This window comes from Chrysemys picta, chromosome 24 (assembly GCF_011386835.1).
Source record: "Chrysemys picta bellii isolate R12L10 chromosome 24, ASM1138683v2, whole genome shotgun sequence".
NCBI lineage: Eukaryota > Metazoa > Chordata > Testudines > Emydidae > Chrysemys > Chrysemys picta.
In genome coordinates this window covers 6,792,706-6,810,759 of record NC_088814.1, presented here as the reverse complement: position 1 = coordinate 6,810,759, position 18,054 = coordinate 6,792,706, and the positions used below count along the sequence as shown (strand labels likewise).

The following is an 18,054-nucleotide window of genomic DNA, read 5'->3' as shown; positions in this document are numbered from 1 at the left end:
TAAACTAATCTATCCCAGGCCACATTATTTTGGTCCTGCTCCCCCACCTTTTTTCCGCCCTACCCTTCTAGTCTTGGTGTCCTTGGCAAATTTGCTCATTGTGTAACTTATGCCAAAGAAACACATGACAGACACAAACCAGCTACACAGGATGTTGAGTTCATTAAGCTCTCTGAAAGAGTCCTGCGCTGGGTTACAACTAGCAAGGTGAATCACTCATTGAAGTTAACAGCTACTTCAGCACTGCAACAGATGTAACGTTGCAGGCACTTGGCAGTACTTCATGGGCCAGGGTTTGAAAATTATCAGCCAAGTAGGTATATTAGGACTATGGAACTTGACAGAAGTTCTCATCTGATTTGCAGGACGGGTCTAGACGAAGCATGACACTTCAAAGTGAGACCTTCAGTGTTAGTATTTGGAAATGGTGTAAGTTCAGAGTATGGGCAATAGACAAAGATTCCAAATGACCCCAGAAATGAGGTGTGTTCCTCTGTATTAGCTAGCGTGTTGGTAGGAATGACACAGTGATTCAGCACAACTTCTAGAATTGGCAACTTGTCTGGCAGAGAGGCCAGGGAACTGGAAGTTGTGAGTTTGTATTCCCACTTCTGCTATGGTCTTTCTGTGTGACCTTGAACAAACTATTTTGCTTCATATCTCCGTAAGAAAAATGGGACTAATGATACTCTCTAAAGCCCCTTAGAGGTCTGCGGATGAAAAGTGCTGTAAGTGTTGCTGATTATAATCCTTTCCGTTCCTAGTGGTCCTGAAGTTTATTTTTCTTCATGGCTTTCCCCCATCTTCTGCATTGTTCTGGCTTAGGTAACGCCACCACTTATCCTGCTCAATTGAAAACAAAAGTAAAAACAAACCAACTTGCAGATCTGATCTCTAAAGTGATATGGCAGATGGTAAAATCTGAATTAGGCAGCAGCAGTCTCTTATCTGAGGCCTATAAACAAAGCGGAACTGCAACATTTTCTTTAATGAGCTAAATGTATTCCTAGGTGCTGAAGCCTCAAACGGTAAAGATAAAAGGGGGCATTTAGCATGCAGTGAGTTTCTAAACCAACCTTTTTATTCATTTCAGCACCCTCAGAAATCATTCCATCCAACTCCAGACGCCCTAGAATGCATCATTTGGTGATGTCATAATTATCCCTGTGGCCATGCTATGGCATGGAGCCAGGCTAGTTGGAGCTAAGGCATGTGGCATTTTTATTATATTGATGTGGTTTTTGAAAAAATGCCATATACCTTTTGTGGTTAGTATTAATTTTTGCAAACCATGCCTCTATAATAAATGCCATTTACCTGAGACCCAGCTCTGTTCTCCACGGGGGCTAGAATGGAAGTTCTGATGACGCAGAATTATGTATTCTGGAATGTGAGCAGAGGCAGGAGATGGCAGTGGGTAACATCGAGGAGATGAAAGCGTTCTGAGAGTTAAAAAAAACTGCAGCTGTGTTGACTGGCACATTTCTCTGTTTTTTCTCTAGTGTTGGCCATGGCAACTGCTACTCACTGTAGCACTCTCAGCTCATTGCAAACAGAAAAAGAAGATGTCTCCCAAATTTTAGATCTAAGAAAACTTGTCCTGTGAGTGAACAAGTATCAGATATTCGTGCCGTGTGTGTGTGTGTGTGTGTGTGTGTGTGTGTGTGTGTGTAAAAAAAATTAAGAGGAAGAGAAACACATGCTAGATCAGAAAGCAATAGGGGAGCAGGATAGCTCAGAGAATTGGTAAGTAGAAGGAGTACTATTATATATTTGTATATTACTGGTATATGATACTCTGTTTCAGTGCCTTAGTGCCTGTTGGCTGCCCAGTGGCTTACCTGAAATAATTTGGTGGTCTCTGTCCTTGATAGGTCACACATAACTGCCACCCCCAGCTGGTGCTTAATGGTCCCCCTGAAATCGCAGCAGAGAGGCCAAGTTTTGCATGGATCATGGTGACCATTACCCACTCCTTGCAATAGATAATGTGGGGAAAGTTTGTACTGCCACTGCCCAAAGTGTACCTGTTCCTGAAAATGGATGGTTGGGTAGATAATATTGCAAAACAGAAGCTGGCGATGTTCATTTGGCCAGTACACTATTTCTGTAGGATTGAGTGACACAGAGTTCTGTGCTTGCCAAATCTGAGGGCCAAAGGCTTTCAACCAGAAATGTGCCACCTCCCTCTTGCTCTTTTATGTCTTATTTCTGGTATGAAATAGAAAATTTTTAAAATAGAAGCATAGGGGACTGCCCAGTGTCCCCAGCAGTAATTCTGAGTGTAGCAGAGACCTCACTCCAGCTCAAAACTTCTTGTAACAGAGGCTGGAAGCAGAAAGCTGGCTACCAAACGTAGAAAGGAATAGCTTTCCTCTAAATTGAAACTGCCAGAGCGTCCCAAGGACTACAGAGATCAAAAAAAGGAACATGCAAGGTAAGCAACGCTTTCTTGTGGTAACAACTAGGAGAGCAGCTGGACCTGCTTGGGTCCTGGAAACCGACGTTTATTCCATCTGAGTGCAGGCTTGCTAAAAAAGTGCTCAGAGAGAGGCTCCTGTAGTAGAGACTAATAGAGATTGCACCTCTGGTAAATCTGTCGGACCGCAATGGGTGTGTCTCTGCATTAGACCATTGTCTCAGTGGACTGGAGTCAGATATGAGGTGGAAAATATCAGCCACTGTTTTTTCTTTCCTCTCTCTTCAGGTAGCTTTCTGAAAAACTCATAAACCACTAGCAAACTCTCGGGCTGGTATCAGGTGTGATAGGCTCCCAGGCTGTTTTTCCTTGTGCTGTCTTCACTCCTATATTCAGCCCTCAGTCCAACATTACTTTATGGAATTTATTGAATAGACTCCTCTAGATGCCTTGTGCTCACTGTCTATCCGATGAGAGAGAAAACTGAGAGCCTGTCTGCCTGCTGATAAAGATCTCTATCTCGATTTATGCAGTGCCCATCACTGTGGTATCTGAGCAAAACTCTCCCCAAGAGATACTATTAACCTAGCTGTCCTGGCTAAATTCCAATATAGGCGGAATGTGATTAATCATCTAATTTCCTTCCTATAGTTTCAGTTGGATGCCGTATTCTTTGTTTCAGATCCTAAAATGTTGGGTAATGTTTCTGTGATCTGTTAAAACAGCTTCTGTGTTACGCTTCAGAGGTGGCTGCATTTCAGTGGTATATGGAAAGTTTATTCCTTAATGTGTGCAGTTTGTGCAGAGATTTGACTTTTTTTTTTTTTATTTATTTAATGAGAGGGTCTATGTAAACGCGATATTATAGACAGGTCCTCCTAAAAGAGACTGCTCCGACTGTAGGGGAGCCCCCAGGTTGTTTTATGGTTTGGGTGAAGCTGCATTTCTGACTTGAGGGATTCAGATTTGGTAGCTAAGTATGAGCATATCTACTCTTTGGCGTTCTCCTGTTATAGCTGTGTTGGCCAGAGGCATGAAGAGGCATGATCCCTGAGCAACATAGCTGTGCAAGCAGAATTCCCTAGTGTAGACAGTTGTAATGGCAAAACTGCTTTTACTGGTATAACTTGTTTTGCTCATATGGGGAAAAGCAGGGGATGGTTTTACTCTATTGGTACCAACCACAGCTTTGTCAGTATAGCTGTGTCTACAATAGGAGCGTTTTGCCAGTATAGTACACTGGTATTCCTACACTGGTCAAGAGCTTCTAGTATAGACATGGCCTAGGTGTTTCATAGGGATTTAACCCAGTGCAATTCTCAACGTGCTAAGGTACTAGTTCTTTTTCCCTCTGCTCTCCAGTTTGTCCCTGTTCTGGAGCAAAAATCTCTATCCTTATGTCGGTTTTGGAGGGGAATGAGCCTTGGTAGAGAGAGTGGTCATACATTGGGGTAGGTGGTAATCTGCATCCCTTTGGCACCATTGAATCAGTGTATAGTCTTCAGGAGGAACAAATTTAGAGTATCCGCCCCTGGATTTCCGAGTGGCTTGCAGAATGAAGCGTTTTCAGGCAGCAAGAAGAGGGTCTTTCTCTTTCAGAACAATTAGGGGAAAATGGAGAACCACTGGGCTAAAACAATGTAATAAAGGAATGCGCAGAAGTTCCAGGCACGCGACCTTGGAGGCAAGATGCTTTGAGTAGACGGTCTCGGTCCACACTTACATTTTTAGGTTGACATACTTGGGGCACTCAGGAATGTGAAAAATCCTCAACCGTTCGTGCTGTACCTGTGCAGACCTAATCCCCACTGTGTAGGCAGAAGCAGGCTGATAGAAGAATGCTTTTGTCCATGTAGTTACCATTGCTTGGATGTGGTGTTTGCAGGATGATGGAAAAAACCCTTCTGTTGCTGTAGGATGAGTCTAGACCACGGGATTATGTTGGTATCCCCATAGAGTAGATGCGGCCTAAAGAAGAGAATTTTTTTTAATTGACGGGAATATTTCCCGGTGAGGAAAATAGATAAAAGTGGGCGTTTCTTGATGCATTTGAAAGCAGAGACACGTCTGCCTCCGATCAGATAAGCCTGGCAAGTGGAAAACACATGAGCCCTCCCTGTCTGCTTTTATCATATGCATGATACATCTCCATTCCCTACATGTGTCAGTCACCACAGTGATGTGGCCGTCACATAGCTTGGCAGAGAACAGCGGTGACAACCAACCAGTCTGCTGTCATAGATCATTTTATTGACCAGATGCACTGACTCTCCCTCCCCCCTCACCCCAGTGAAAAATGTTAATCATTTAGCCAGTCTCTCATCAAAACACTACAAGCGTCCAAATGCTTCAGGAGCTGGGAGAATTCCAGAGCTCAAGAGCATACAAGTAAAACTGAATTATTTAGCATGTTGGGGTTTTTTTTAGTGCAAGCAGGTGCATGCTATGAAACAGTTTGGGGTCTGGAATCCTCTATGGTGCTTAGTGCCTTGTGGAATTCAAAAGAACAGGACAGATTTTTTTTCATCCCTGCCTTCTTGACTCCTCTTTGACAGCTTTTTCTTTTGAATTCTCCTTCCCTATCTTCCCCCCTCCACCCACCCATAGCCTCACACTCTTTGTGTTTGCTTCTGATACTTCACCTGCTGAAGCAACTCTTCTGAAGCTTTTGTAATGATCTGTTGAGCACTGACCGCCATTGTGACACTTTGTACAAACTAGAAGATGTGGCCCCTGTCCCGGGGGCTTTGCAATCTAATCCAGACACAGACGGTGCAGTTCAGACACAATACTGTACACTCGATCCTAGCTCAACTGGAAACTGAGCAGATGTCAAAAGGCTTGGCAGGAGACGTGGTGGTCTTCCCTCTCCTCCCTTAAGGAAGCGTTAGAAAAAAGAGGGAGGTCATCTAGTTTTGTGAAGGGAGGAGGCACTTCCAATGATGAGATGGCTTGGAAGAAGTGTCTTTTATTAACTGAGTGCTGGTGGGGGAGGAGTCAGGGTGTATGTGAACACCTTGGGGGTGCATCCTGGAACCCCCATATTCCTCATTTTTATATAATCGTGATCTTATATATAAAGCATGCCTTGTAAGGTATCAGGGGAAAGGTTATGATCTGCTGAAAGTCATTTCTCTATCCATATATGTGTATCATTAATGCATATGAAGTTATGAGACTTGTGTTGGATGGTGGTCACTAAACATGCTGTAAGTTGGGGAATCAGCCAGACATTAGCTCCACAAAGGCAACAGCCAGGAAACTAACCAATGCCCGGGTGAGGTATCAATCAACCCATCAACAACCATAGTCCAGCAAGGGAGCTACAATGTAATGACTCATCTGCATGAAGCCACCCCAGGGGAATTGCTGGACCTTGTTTGGAGAGATTCAGCAATGCCCCCAGATATGCCTGGACTTGTGTTCTACAAGCACGTGGACTGAGGGTATAAAACAGTCGGAGTGGACACATACTGGGCCCTTCTCCTGCTCCCACCTATGCTGCAAGCAACCAGGACACTGAGAAGAAGACAAGACTCCAACAGAGGAGATTGGCCCAGGTTTAAGGAACAAACCTGTATATTAAGGACTGCAATATCCACTGCTTCATCTAGTTGCTGCCCAGTCTAATAGGGTTGAGAGTTTAGACTGCGTGCTTATATTTTATTTTGGTAACACTGACTTTTTGCCTATCACTTAAAATCTATCTTTTATAGTCAATACATTTGTTTAACTGTTTATCTTTACCAGTGAGTTGGTATGAAGTGAGGGGGCAAATCTACTCCGGTTTGACAAAGGCTGGTGTATGTCCACTTTCCATTGTTGAAATGGTGAACCAATTACTAAATTAGACAGCATATTCCTGAGGTAAGTACTGGGAGCTGGGTGGGGATTTGGCTGATGCCTGTCTCTGTGTGATTAATGAGTGGCTATGGGAGCATTTATGCAATCTAGCTGGGTGTGGGGCTCCACATGGAGTTGTGCTGAGTGATCACAGCACCTGGCGGGGTTTGTTGCTTGTCACAAGCAAGGCATTGTGAGGGACAGCCCAGGCTGGAGATTTAAGGGGGCAGAGCGGTCCCACAGTCCCAGGATGCACTGTAGGGGGATCCCATCACACACCTGACGTGCTTTAAGCAGTCACTGGAATACTGAAGGCAACACACTCTTCACCCCTTGTCGTGCCTATTTGTACTGGTGTACGGAGAGGAGCCCTAAGATCTGAGTGATGCAGATGCCAGTTAAACAAGGATGCTGAGTGCAGCTCCACTGTGGACCCATTCTAATTGTCCGGGAGCCTTGAAGATCTATTGGAGTTGGCTTGTCCAGTCCCATGGGCAGGTTTTAGCTCTTGTGTGACCGTCTTTTCTCACTTGATCTGCCCAACCCACATCAGTTCCAAAGCTTTCATACCACTTTGTTAAAGACCGTATGTTACAATTTAAGAGCTGGCTGCTACCTCTGAAACACACACACACACACACACACACACACACACACACACACACACACACACACACACACTTCACCTGTCAGTTTACAATGTAAGAAAACAAGGGAACCCCATGCTACAATCCTGCTAATAACACCTGCTCAAGCCATTATTTCAAGCGTTGTTTAAGCCACAGTGCAGCTGGGGACCTAAACGAAGAACCAGGGGGTATGTTTCTGAGCCCCTCCTCCCTCAAACTCTTTGGGCACAAGTCACCAGGAAGAGGAGACTCTGGTACCAGATGGGTGCTCTGTGAGGTCTGGGAATCCATCACACAAAGTGAATTCTTTCCTCCCACCAGGAGGTTCCAAGCCTCATTTTGCAGAACATGATGTACAAACTGAGCTCCCCTATGGGATTAGAATGCCCCATCCCTGTAGCACTTGGCTGGGTGCCATCATGGCACCAGTGCATTAAACAGCAAACAGACTGTTTTCTTAACTGTCAACTTCTGTCCTTTCTGTCGCCGAAATTGGCTTGGTTGGCAACATCCCACCTTCCAGGTCAGAGTGTGGTGGTTTTGGGTGGCATGGGGGGAGATTGTTCTTTCACCCTGATCCTACCCAACCATGGGTATGTTTTTTGCACAGGAAGAAGTTCCAGTGTCAAGATGATTGTTTTCATAATGCGACATCACGTTTTCTTTCTCCGTGAGCAGTGCGGCTCGGCCGTTAATTGGAGAGAAAACAATCAGAGACCTGCTGCTGCTGGAATTTGTTTAAAGCATGGGAAGATGAGGAAAAGCTTGTGTGTCTGAGAGAGAGCAGCTGGTGTTAAGCTGTGTGGTGGAAGCAGTCATGCTTGGGGACTGTAGCTCAGTATAATTGGCAAAACGAAGCCATAGTCATTCTTTTAGATCAAACGCCATACTTCCAACACACAAACATGTTTCGGGTCTGACGCGTGTAGTAACAAGCCACAGTGTTTGGAGTTTTACTAATAGAAATGATTTGTCCTTGCATTCCCCCCTTTCCTCTGAGGATCTGTAAAGTGCTTTACAAACTCTAAACCTCACCATACCCCTGGCAAGTCGCTGAGTATTATCCCCAGCTAGATGGGGGCAAACCAGAAACACAGAAACAGAATGACTTGGTCCAAGGTTGCCTAGTCAGGAATAGGGCCCAGAAACTGCTGCTTGAACTACTAGACAGCACTGACTTGATAAAATGCTGTCCTGGTTATGCCTAGGTATTGCAGCAGATGTGGTATATGAAAAGGAAGTATATTGCCTTATTCGAGACAATGCAGAGGAGGAGGGTAAGGATGATGTCAAGTAACAGGGAAGACTCCAGAATGACATGAAAGAAAATGTCACCATTTTGTCACTTCACCAAAAGTAGGGAATGTAGCCTTACAATTGGAGACATTGAGTGTGGTTTAGTGCCTGGGGCCCTGAACTGGGAATCAGGCAACACGAGTTCCATTCTCAGTCCTGCCACTGATCTGCTGTGTGACCTTGGGCAAGTCACTTCTGTTTCCCCTCCTACCCTTTGTCTATTTTGTCTGTAAGCTCTTCAAGACAGGGACTTTTTTTTCATTGTGCATATGTACAGTGCCTAACACAACAGGGCCATGATCGTGGTTGGGGTCTTAAAGCACTAAGGTAATATTAATAAACAAACTTGGCCACCGCTGCTTTATGCAGGGTAATAAGTGGGTAGAATAAGTTACCAGAGCAACAACTGAAGCAAGGAATATAAATTCATGGAGACACTTACAGCTTTAAAAAAAACAAAAAAACCACACACACAATTCATAAATACATGGATGATTCATTAGATCTCATAATTCAAGCTAACAATCTCAATACAAATATTTGGGTTATATATTCCTACAGTTCTCATGGACTATAGATCTTCAAAGCCTTTCTTAACCATTTGATATTTCAAGAATATAAAACAGTCACATACATTGATTTGTATTGCGGTAGCACTTAGGAACCGCATTGTGAACCAGGACTGCAACGTATGACAGGCTGTACAAACAAAACAAAAAGACAGGTCCTGTTCCAAAGAGCTTACAATGGAACAGTGGCTCTCCAGCCCCTGCCTGGTCAAAATGGAAGGGGCAGTCACCACTGAGACTTGGACCTTTTTCCCCAAAGAAATCTAAGTAATAAATTCAGTGAACTTTTTAACTGCTTAGAAATCTTTCAATATTTAAAATGAAACTAGCATAACTACTCCTTGCTGAGGGTCAGCAGTCTGTGTAGTTTGTAGTTGTGCTACTTCTCAGTTTCAGTACATGGAAAAAGACCCTTGAATTATGTTTTTAAGGTGGGAAAAGTACACTGTATATACTCGTTTATTAGCCCGTTTGTTTATAAGCCGACCCCCCAAAATTGATAGGTAAAAATAGCAAAAACTGTATGACCCTTTCATAAGCCAACCGTATATTTCAGGGGTTGAAAAACTTTGGCTCCCGGCCCATCAGGGTAAGCCGCTGGCGGATCAGGATGTTTTGTTTACCTGGAGCGTTCACAGGCACAGAGCCCCTCAGCCCCCAGTGGCCGCGGTTTGCCGTTCCCAGCCAATGGGAATATATGTTTCACTCTATATGCATCCGAAGAAGTGGGTTGTAGCCCACGAAAGCTTATGCTCTAATAAATTTGTTAGTCTCTAAGGTGCCACAAGTACTCCTGCTCTTTTTTAGGCAATAAAATGACTCCAGTAGCCAGGGTTGTGCAAAAAACCACCAAATACTGCAAGACTCATGATAAAATTACAAGAACTGGCAACACATCAACTTTAGGATTATAAAAAGAAGTTGTATCACATTAACTATGACGCTTGTGGCAAAAAAAAATTACTTACAAATTAATACTAATAATTCCTTCTCATTCAGAATCTTGGCATCTGGCTGGAATATTTGTAGAACATTTATTGAAGAGTCTTGATGACATTATGGGCTATAATATGAGCCTTGGTGTTTCAAGGTATTCCATATTTTCGTTAAGCTTCAGAGTATGCCATCCTTGCGTTGAGATGGGCCTTTCTTTGCGACTAGTCCTATTGTAATCAATTAGACCAGCATTTCTCAACCTTTTTGATACTAGGGCGTGCTGTCTTTCTAAACTGTCGGGGACTGATGTTGGTCCACAGACCGGTCGTTGAGAAACACTGAATTAGACCACTCAGAGTAAGGAACTAAATATGACTTAGGGCTGCATAATCGGTCTCCTAATGTCAAATAAATATCCCGTTTAACATAGCTCTGCCACTGCTAGTTTTGGATGAGTGTGGTGACTTGAGAAGTGAGGTTCTTACCCACGAAAGCTTATGCTCCCAATACTTCTGTTAGTCTTAAAGGTGCCACAGGACCCTCTGTTGCTTTTTACAGATTCAGACGAACACGGCTACCCCTCTGATACAAAAATATTAAATGTCATTGACCAGATGGTGGCAAGGGAACGCTACATCTACAAGTATGTAAAGGGTCTAAATGCCCCCCATAATGGAGATGGATTTAGGGTTTGGTTTAGGCAAGTACCCTGGGATGTAATTAGGAGTAATGAGATGTGAAACTAAACAAAGGAATGTTTAGGCTGAATGCAGGGATGGGGAAGACGTACTAACTATTCAAGTGTAAAACAGTCTTGTAAGGGAAATGGTGGAAGCCCCATCATTTGAGCCACTTAAAATGGACAGGATAGAAGCAGAGAATTTACAGTGTACAGAAGAAGCCCTCAGTGGCGGGGGGGGGGGGGGGGAGAGGAGAGAAAATGGCAATGCTGTAGGTGGTCTCATCTCAAATTCCTGTGATTCTGTGTAGTACTTTTTCCTCAGTGAAAAGTGTCATGTTGCTGTTCTGTAATAACTACATTTGGTTTGTTTCTCAATAGCTTCTGATTTTTCTGATTCTTCTTGTCCTTGGCGCAGTGGCTGGCTGGTTTCTTTCTCCCCTGGAGTTCTGACAGTGTCGGCTGTTGAAAAAGTGAGTTATGTTAACAGCAGAGCAAGGGTGGTTGACTTTGGCATGGGGATGGGGCAATGCATTCTGGGAGGCTGGGTTTCTGAACAAGCCAAAGCAAAGGTTAGATGCATCTTTGAGACTCATTAAAACAATTAGAAGGATTTGGTGGGGAAGGAAGAGACTCTATTAACCAACTGGGGAATTCCATACTGGAGATGGAGGAAGCCACTGCCATGTACTGTATGGTTCTACATCTCAGCCAATAGCAGATGCAATCGAAAGTTGTTCTTTCTCCTGAGACATAGATATCAGCTTCCACTCCCATTGAGTTTCTCTGCATGGTGGGAGCCTGTGCTTATAAACAGAGATGGATGATTAGCTGCAAAAATATTCCATAAATATTGCTATGAATTTTTTTTTTTAATGAACTCACCCTGTCCTAGATGCATGACTTTTGGTTTTGCTTTCCACAGTTCTTCCTGGAACTGACTTTTTAGTGTTAGCATTTGCAGTAATAATAGTGTATTTCAAGTGTACGTACTCATGGGAAAATAACTTAAACTTGCTTTCTATATGTATTTGCAGCAGAGATTCCATCATGAGTGTTAGACTCATCTAGTCCGGGAACAAGAACAATATTGTGAGGCCAATCTCCACTCCACAGCACAGCTTGAAGAGTAAGCCACAGAGCAAACCAAATTAATTACAAAATAGAGCTCAATAAATTCAAGGAAATCTCCATGTATTCTCAGACATTTCCTTGAACATAAGGTGAAATTGGTTGAATAAATTGTTACAAAGGCTCTCACTCGGATCTAGTTGGAACAAAGAGGGGTGAGCCACATAGTTGATAGAATGTGTATCTAGCTTATGTGTTTTTACCTTCTTTTGTTTGCCGTTTAGTTTAGTGAAATTCTCTTTTGATCATCTTGTGTTGCTTGGTTAGTTGGGAGGAGATGATTCTAATCTAGAATAATAGACGGTGCTGGTCTCCTAGTAACCACCAACTGCCCTATCGCTTTCTAAAATGCTGCATCCTGTATAGCTTGACTGTTTGTTTTTGATGCTCTGAAAATTTAAATTTTTCAGAAATCGCTCCAAGTGAACAACTTTTGTGTATTTTTTTTCTCTTACAGTGGGAGGGAAGGGGTTAACAGATGTTTCTTTATTTCTTTTCAAAGGAAGCCTGAAACCTTCTGGGGATGTATCTTAGCTTGTTCCCCGTGAGATGAAAGCAATCCTTTCAAAATATCAGATATTATGACTGTTGTTTATTTTTGTTGGTTTGTTTTTTACAACTGAGCTTTCAAGGTATTTTGTGCTCTGGTTTGTGAAGAGTAAAAATTCCTGGTTATTCAACTAAAGCAATTTTTTTTTGATTGATTGATTGATGTACTCTGGCTGGCTTCTCTGTGTTACTCTGTGTGTAAATGTTCAGATGCGTATAATAGAGCCTTGCTGACTTGCTGTAATAACCAGAAGATTCACTCTGAATTAGCAACTAGGTAAAGAAACATGATTTAAAAACAAAAGCAAAACAGCACCACACTGGGTCACAAAACCTACTTTAACTGTCATTCAGTTTCAATGCATAAGACACTAGTAAATGTACTTGGATAGGATTTTACTGACGTGATAAAGTCTTAGTAATGGGAGACCTTGGCATAGTGTGGGGGTGGGAAGGGACAGAATGGAGAGCTCGCTGGGTCTTCTGTGAGAATGCCAGTCTGCGCATTCTGTGCATCAAAGTGAAGTTTGTGAGGTTCTAATGCAGGGGTGGGCAAACTACGGCACGGGGGCCACATCCGGCCCTTCAGACATTTTAATCCGGCCCTTGAGCTCCAGCCGGGGAGCGGGGTCTGGGGTTGCCCCACTCCGTGCGTGCCGTGGCCGGGAACCGCGGCCAATGGGAGCTGTAGGGGCAGTGCCTGCGGACGGGGCAGCGTGCAGAGCCACCTGGCCGCGCCTCCACGTAGGAGCCAGAGGGGGGACATGCCACTACTTCCGTGAGCTGCTTGAGGTAAGCGCCGCCCGGAGCCTGCACCCCTGCGCCCCGACCCCCTCCCCAGCCCTGATCCCCCTCCGAACCCCTCAGTCCCAGCCCGGAGCACCCTCCTGCACCCCCAACCCCTCATCTCCAGCCCCACCTGAGAGCCCGTACCCCCAGCCAGAGCCCTCCCCCCGCACACCAACCTCCTGCCCCAGTCCGAAGCCCCCTCCCACACCCTGAACGCCTCATTTCTGGCCCCACCCCAGATCCCTCAGCCCCACCCCAACCCCCAATTTCATGAGCATTCATGGCCCGCCATGCAATTTACATCCCCAGATTTGGCCCTTGGGCCAAAAAGTTTGCCCATCCCTGTTCTAATATAGAGGGAAAGACAGAGAGATTTGAGGCTACGAATCCCCGTTTAGTAACTCAGAATTCACACATCCACTGCGGAGTATCAACCCCATACAGTGCCTGATTTAAATGCTAAAGGTCACAAGTTCAAGTCCTGCAGGCTAATAAAAATGTATCCAATGCTCAAATCATAGAAAAATTAATGCAGGGGAAGAACCCGAACAGACTAGTATATATGGGCAGTGGGGTGGGGAGAGGGCATGTTAGGAGACTGGATCATGCATTTTGCATTTCTCATTCAGAACTGTGAAGATTTCTGTTTTTTAGCCAGGGAAGAGACTCTTTTAAAGACGAGATGGTTCTCAATGAAAACACTTAACCTACCCTCTTAGCACCGGGGAAACTTTCTCCATTTCAAGGACAAGATTTTATTTTTTTTAAATAAATTAAATGATACAGCAAACACATGACCCCCCCCTCACACACTCACTCACACACACACACACACACCTTTTCACCCCCCAACAAATACAGAAGCTACATAGTATATAGGGCTCAGGATGGGTGGAAGAGATCTGCTGGAGGTAGACAAATAAGAAGAGCAGGAAGGATGTGGGGTGCTGACATGACTGAGAATGCAGATGCAAGGGGGAGAGGAGGAGTGATGTGGGTCATGGATTTGATGAAGTGAAATTTGTGAATCCTATATACTGTGTCAGCGTTTTTGACTGTGTTGACCAGGGTTTCTTTATCTGTCAATCCATAGGGCTGAGATTCTGTACAAACTCCAGCCATCGGGAGTGGCTAACAGAGTCTGAAAACCCCACAGCAAGGAGAGATGACACTTTGTCTGGAAACATCTCATCCCCAGACAATCTAATTTCCCTTCTTCATTCCTGCCTAGTCATGGCAGAGGATCCTCAAAATATTTCTACTTCTGAGCTTTTAGCTCTTAGTCTCTGGAGACACCTGCACTCCCAAATACGGATTGTACACGAGACCCTGATAGTCAACTCTAGCTCATACTTCGGTAGAGCTCTAAGTACATGGTTACCCACTCATGTCAAACAGCCATCTTTAATACACTAGCACGAATCCCCTTTAATATCCTTATCTCCAACGAGACCTCTTACTCTGGAGCCAGGCCACCGTTGGTTTGGTTTTTAAGCCTGTGTCTGTAGACCCCTTGACACAACGTCCAGGCCTTGGTTTCTTGGCCACGTGAGCTAGGTCCAGGCAAATATTCTTGTGTTGAGAAACCCAAATCCTGATGATGATTTCTGTACTTCGTGTCCAGGCATCTTCTACATAGCCCAGTCTCTAAAAACCACGGCTCTGGGTCAGGTTTAGAAATGCCAGTACCCTGAGTCTAGAATTCCTTTCTTCAATGCTTTTAGAGAGAATCAGTACTCCTTCCTTTTCTGTCCTGCATCAGAACTCTGGTTTCTAGAGACCCCTGCACTCTGCTTCAGCTTACAAAACTATTTCCCCAGGACACCCGTCTCTGGGCTATCCCTGAGATGGAACAGGTCTATCATCCAGAGGGGTAATAAGGTACATCACTGTGGTAGTTATAGTCAGGACACACCTTCTGCACTAGCCTGTAGTCTATGCTGTAGAAGGTGATGTAGATGCAAATGACTTTGAAGGGTTTGGAACAGACCCAGGAGACATGACTCTGGGTGTGCTCATAGTAGCAGGTTTTGGAGGGGTCGTAAGTACAGAGTGTGGTTTTCTTGGCACGATCCACTTTCTCATAATCTACCCGGCAGTTGAAGACCTTGGATTCTTTGGCCTCAATAAAGATCTGCTGCTCCAGGTCAAACTCCACTGTCTTGGTGGGAGGGACGAGGCTGACAGAGATAGTGCCCTGCCCAGTGGAGTTGTGCCGGAAGAAGACATTAACGGTACCGTTACCATGATCGACGACCTTCCCAGTGATCAAAAGGTTCAGCTTTACCGTCTTGATGTTGGAATAAAAATCACCCCAGCCAAAAATTTTCTTGAACTTGCCTGTGTTTGCCACACGGTCCCTGCGTCCTCTAGAGCGTGAGCCCTGGTCCAGCTCAGACAGGTTGTCCAGGACTTCCCAGAACTCTTGTGAACTAGAGAGCAACTCTAGGTGAGTCAAATTCTGCAGTGGGGTTTGAGTTAGTAGGGACTTCGGGAGGAGGTGCTCCCTCTTCTTTTGCAGTTGGGATCTGTCTTGAACTTCATTTTCACCTTGCTCTGCATCCTCCCCTTGTTCTTGTCCAGAGATCACCTGAACAGGGCAATAGGAGAGAATAAGAGAGATGTATCTTCTCTATCCTGCTGTTCTTGTACTCTGTCCTCTTTCCACTTACCTCTAGACATGTCATCACAAGTCTTCTCCCCTCTTTCTCCTTCCTCATTCTTGTTTTCCTGCTCCCCTTTCTCTTATATGCTTCTCTTTTCTCTTCTGTCTCTGATCCTCCTTTGAATAACCTCCTTGCTCCATCTACCCTATTGTCTCTCTACACTCATCCTTCCTTTCTGCCCTGAGTAACGGGCTTTCTTCCATGTGAGCCTCTGGGATTTTGTGTGCCCTTTTGTTTTGTTCGGGGTCCCACCTAATCCCTCCAGCTTTCCAAAAATGTCAGCTGAGGTCAATTCCCCGGGATCTCTGCTTGAAGCTGGTGGAGAGGGGCGTAGAAGAGATGGGCGGGGGATTGGGTTAGTGCTTGCTGGATGTAATGGACTAATCACCAACCACTGTCCTAAGAATGCTGGTCTTCTAGCCTTTCCTCAGTTACTGAGGATCACACACCCTATGGTTCAGTTGACTATAGCCCCATCATCTGGTCCTTCTGTCTCAGTCAGGCAGTGGGCGACAGGGAAAGACAGAATCTGGACAAGCCAGGGGGCCAGTGCCTCTTCTCCCCCGTCCCTCCCCACTGCAAGGTCTGGCGAGAGCTCAGCCCTAGGCTCGCTCTCTGCCCCCCCGCTCCCCCCGCCGCGGAGCTCTTTCGCTGGTGGGAGGGGAGCTGAGGTTGCAGAAGGGGGGGGTAACATCTGGCCGGGAGGCAGGTGAGAGATGCAGATGTGGCTCACCTATTACCCCCCCCCCGCGGGGGGGGGTCAGGTTGCCGTGGTGATTTCAGCCACACAGCTCCGTGTGTGTCCGCCGGGGGAGGCGGGAGGGAGGGCTGGGACCCTGCGGGCTGTCAGCGCTCACCTGGCGGAGAAGGAAGGGGGGGGGGAAGCCACCTGGGATCAGCGCCCTGTGCCACCCCCCCACAACGGGCAGGGGGGACAGCGGGGCACGCTCCCACGGGGTGAAAGGTGCCCTCCGCCCCCTTCATCCCACCCTCGGGCTGGGGGGGGGGGAATTGGTCACACGAGTCCTTGAACTCCCCACACTTTGGGGGAGCTGCCTCCTTTCCTTTCCCACAGCCCCCCCATCAGCCAGACACCCCCCCCCCCCACTCCAATACCAGCTGCACAATCACACAAGTTTGGGGTTTTGTGTGTGTGTGTGTGTGTGTGGGGGGGGGTTAAGACTTCTTGCCAATGCCTCCTTATACTTTTAAAGAGCCTCTTCCCCCCCCCCCATCCCCATCCCCTTTCCCCAGCCGCCCCCCGGGAGCTTCCCTCTGCGCCCCCCCCCCCCATCACTCACCAGCAGGGAGATGCTCCCCTTGACCAGGAACAGCAGACAGCCGCGAGACAGCTGCATTTTCAGCCGGTGCCTCTCCTGCCTCGCGGTGCCTGGAACTGGAGGGGGGCGGGGAGGTGTTGGTCCTCTTATAAGCGGGGCTCCTGGCGCCTACGGCCCCCCCACCCCATGATCTGTCTGGCAACTCCCTGCCAGATCTGGCAGCTCCCTGCCAGGAGCCAGCCGCCGCCCCTTACACCTGCTGCCGCCGCGGGTTCCCTCCATGTGACCATCTCTCCCCTCTGCTTCGTGGCAGACTCTGTGAAACTCTCCTACCTCGCCCCCCCAGCACTGTTCGCACCCTCCCACCGGCAGGTACCTCCAGGCTTAACCCTTCCCTGCCTGCACCGCAGCTGGACACTCCAGAGGGCAGGCTTTGGACACTTTCTCACTGTGGAGATTGCTCCCAAATATGACTCCAGACCAGCCCCATCAGTGCCTGAAACTTCTGGGGGACACGAGAAAGGTGAGCTGGAAAAGTCTTTGTCCGCCTGAGCTCCCCGTGGGATCAACCTGCTAAGGCTGAACAAAGGAGGATGAACTGTGAAAAGTAAGGAAGTGTCTGAAGTTTGGGGAAAGCAAACCCAGGATAACTGATTATCTTCCAAGCCAGGATAATACCAACAGCCAGGATTATATCTTTACTCAGTACCTGGAGGAACTGGTCTCCCATTGCCCTGCTGCAGTGACTTCCAACCTTTGAGTCCTAGGACCACAAAACAGGAGACAAAGTTTGGGACGCTCCTCTAACCCTAAAGGCCAGGGAAGGGTAGTCACGACCTGGCTGGGACCTATTCATGAACCTCTGAATCCAGACTGACTTCTGTTAGTCTCTAAGGTGCCACAGGACCCTCTGTTGCTTTCTGAATCCAATGATCACTGTTAGAATTGGCTGGGAATTTTTCAACCAAAATGTGTTTCATCTGCCAATGCGGATTCACAGCCATTGATACTGTTAGGCTTGGGGAAAAAATGTCTCAGAGTTGTCCAAATGTTTTGACATTTTCCTAATGACTTTTTGTTGAGAAGTTTAAGCTAATTGCAGTAAAAAGCAGGTTATTTGTTTAGGTTTTTGGTTCATGAAAATTTGTTGAGCTCTGTTTTTCTGTCCCATTCAGGATGGGGGGGGAAATCATTTGAAATCTCATATTTTTGCAGGGCAGGAAAACAGTTCTCTTTGGGAGGGGTAGCTGTGTTGTTTAGAAGCTATT

At 46.1% G+C, this 18,054-nt stretch overlaps 1 protein-coding gene and 1 long non-coding RNA gene across 2 annotated transcripts; one reads left to right on the top strand and one right to left on the bottom strand.

The window, feature by feature from the left end:
- The first annotated feature begins 1,130 nt into the window (after positions 1–1,130).
- On the top strand, positions 1,131–13,509 carry LOC101944581 (uncharacterized). The gene is made up of 3 exons (XR_256435.4): positions 1,131–10,844; positions 11,409–11,500; positions 12,005–13,509. It is a non-coding gene; the product is annotated as an uncharacterized LOC101944581 (long non-coding RNA).
- Positions 13,510–13,580: 71 nt separating this feature from the next.
- NXPH3 (neurexophilin 3) lies at positions 13,581–17,042 on the bottom strand. The gene is made up of 2 exons (XM_005301980.5): positions 16,808–17,042; positions 13,581–15,430 (listed from the first exon to the last, which is right to left on the bottom strand). The coding sequence occupies exons 1-2, from the start codon at positions 16,862–16,864 to the stop codon at positions 14,702–14,704; spliced, it is 786 nt and encodes a 261-aa protein (XP_005302037.2). The 5' UTR covers positions 16,865–17,042; the 3' UTR covers positions 13,581–14,701.
- Between the last annotated feature and the right edge of the window lie 1,012 nt (positions 17,043–18,054).

What these genes read in the sequence shown, in the direction of transcription:
- NXPH3 (XM_005301980.5), bottom strand. Translation starts at nt 16,864, where the DNA reads ATGCAGCTGTCTCGCGGCTGTCTGCTGTTCCTGGTCAAGGGGAGCATC. An exon ending in AGGGGAGCATCTCCCTGCTG is followed by an intron (nt 15,431 to 16,807) that starts GTGAGTGATGGG and finishes TGCCCTGTTCAG; the next exon opens with GTGATCTCTGGACAAGAACA.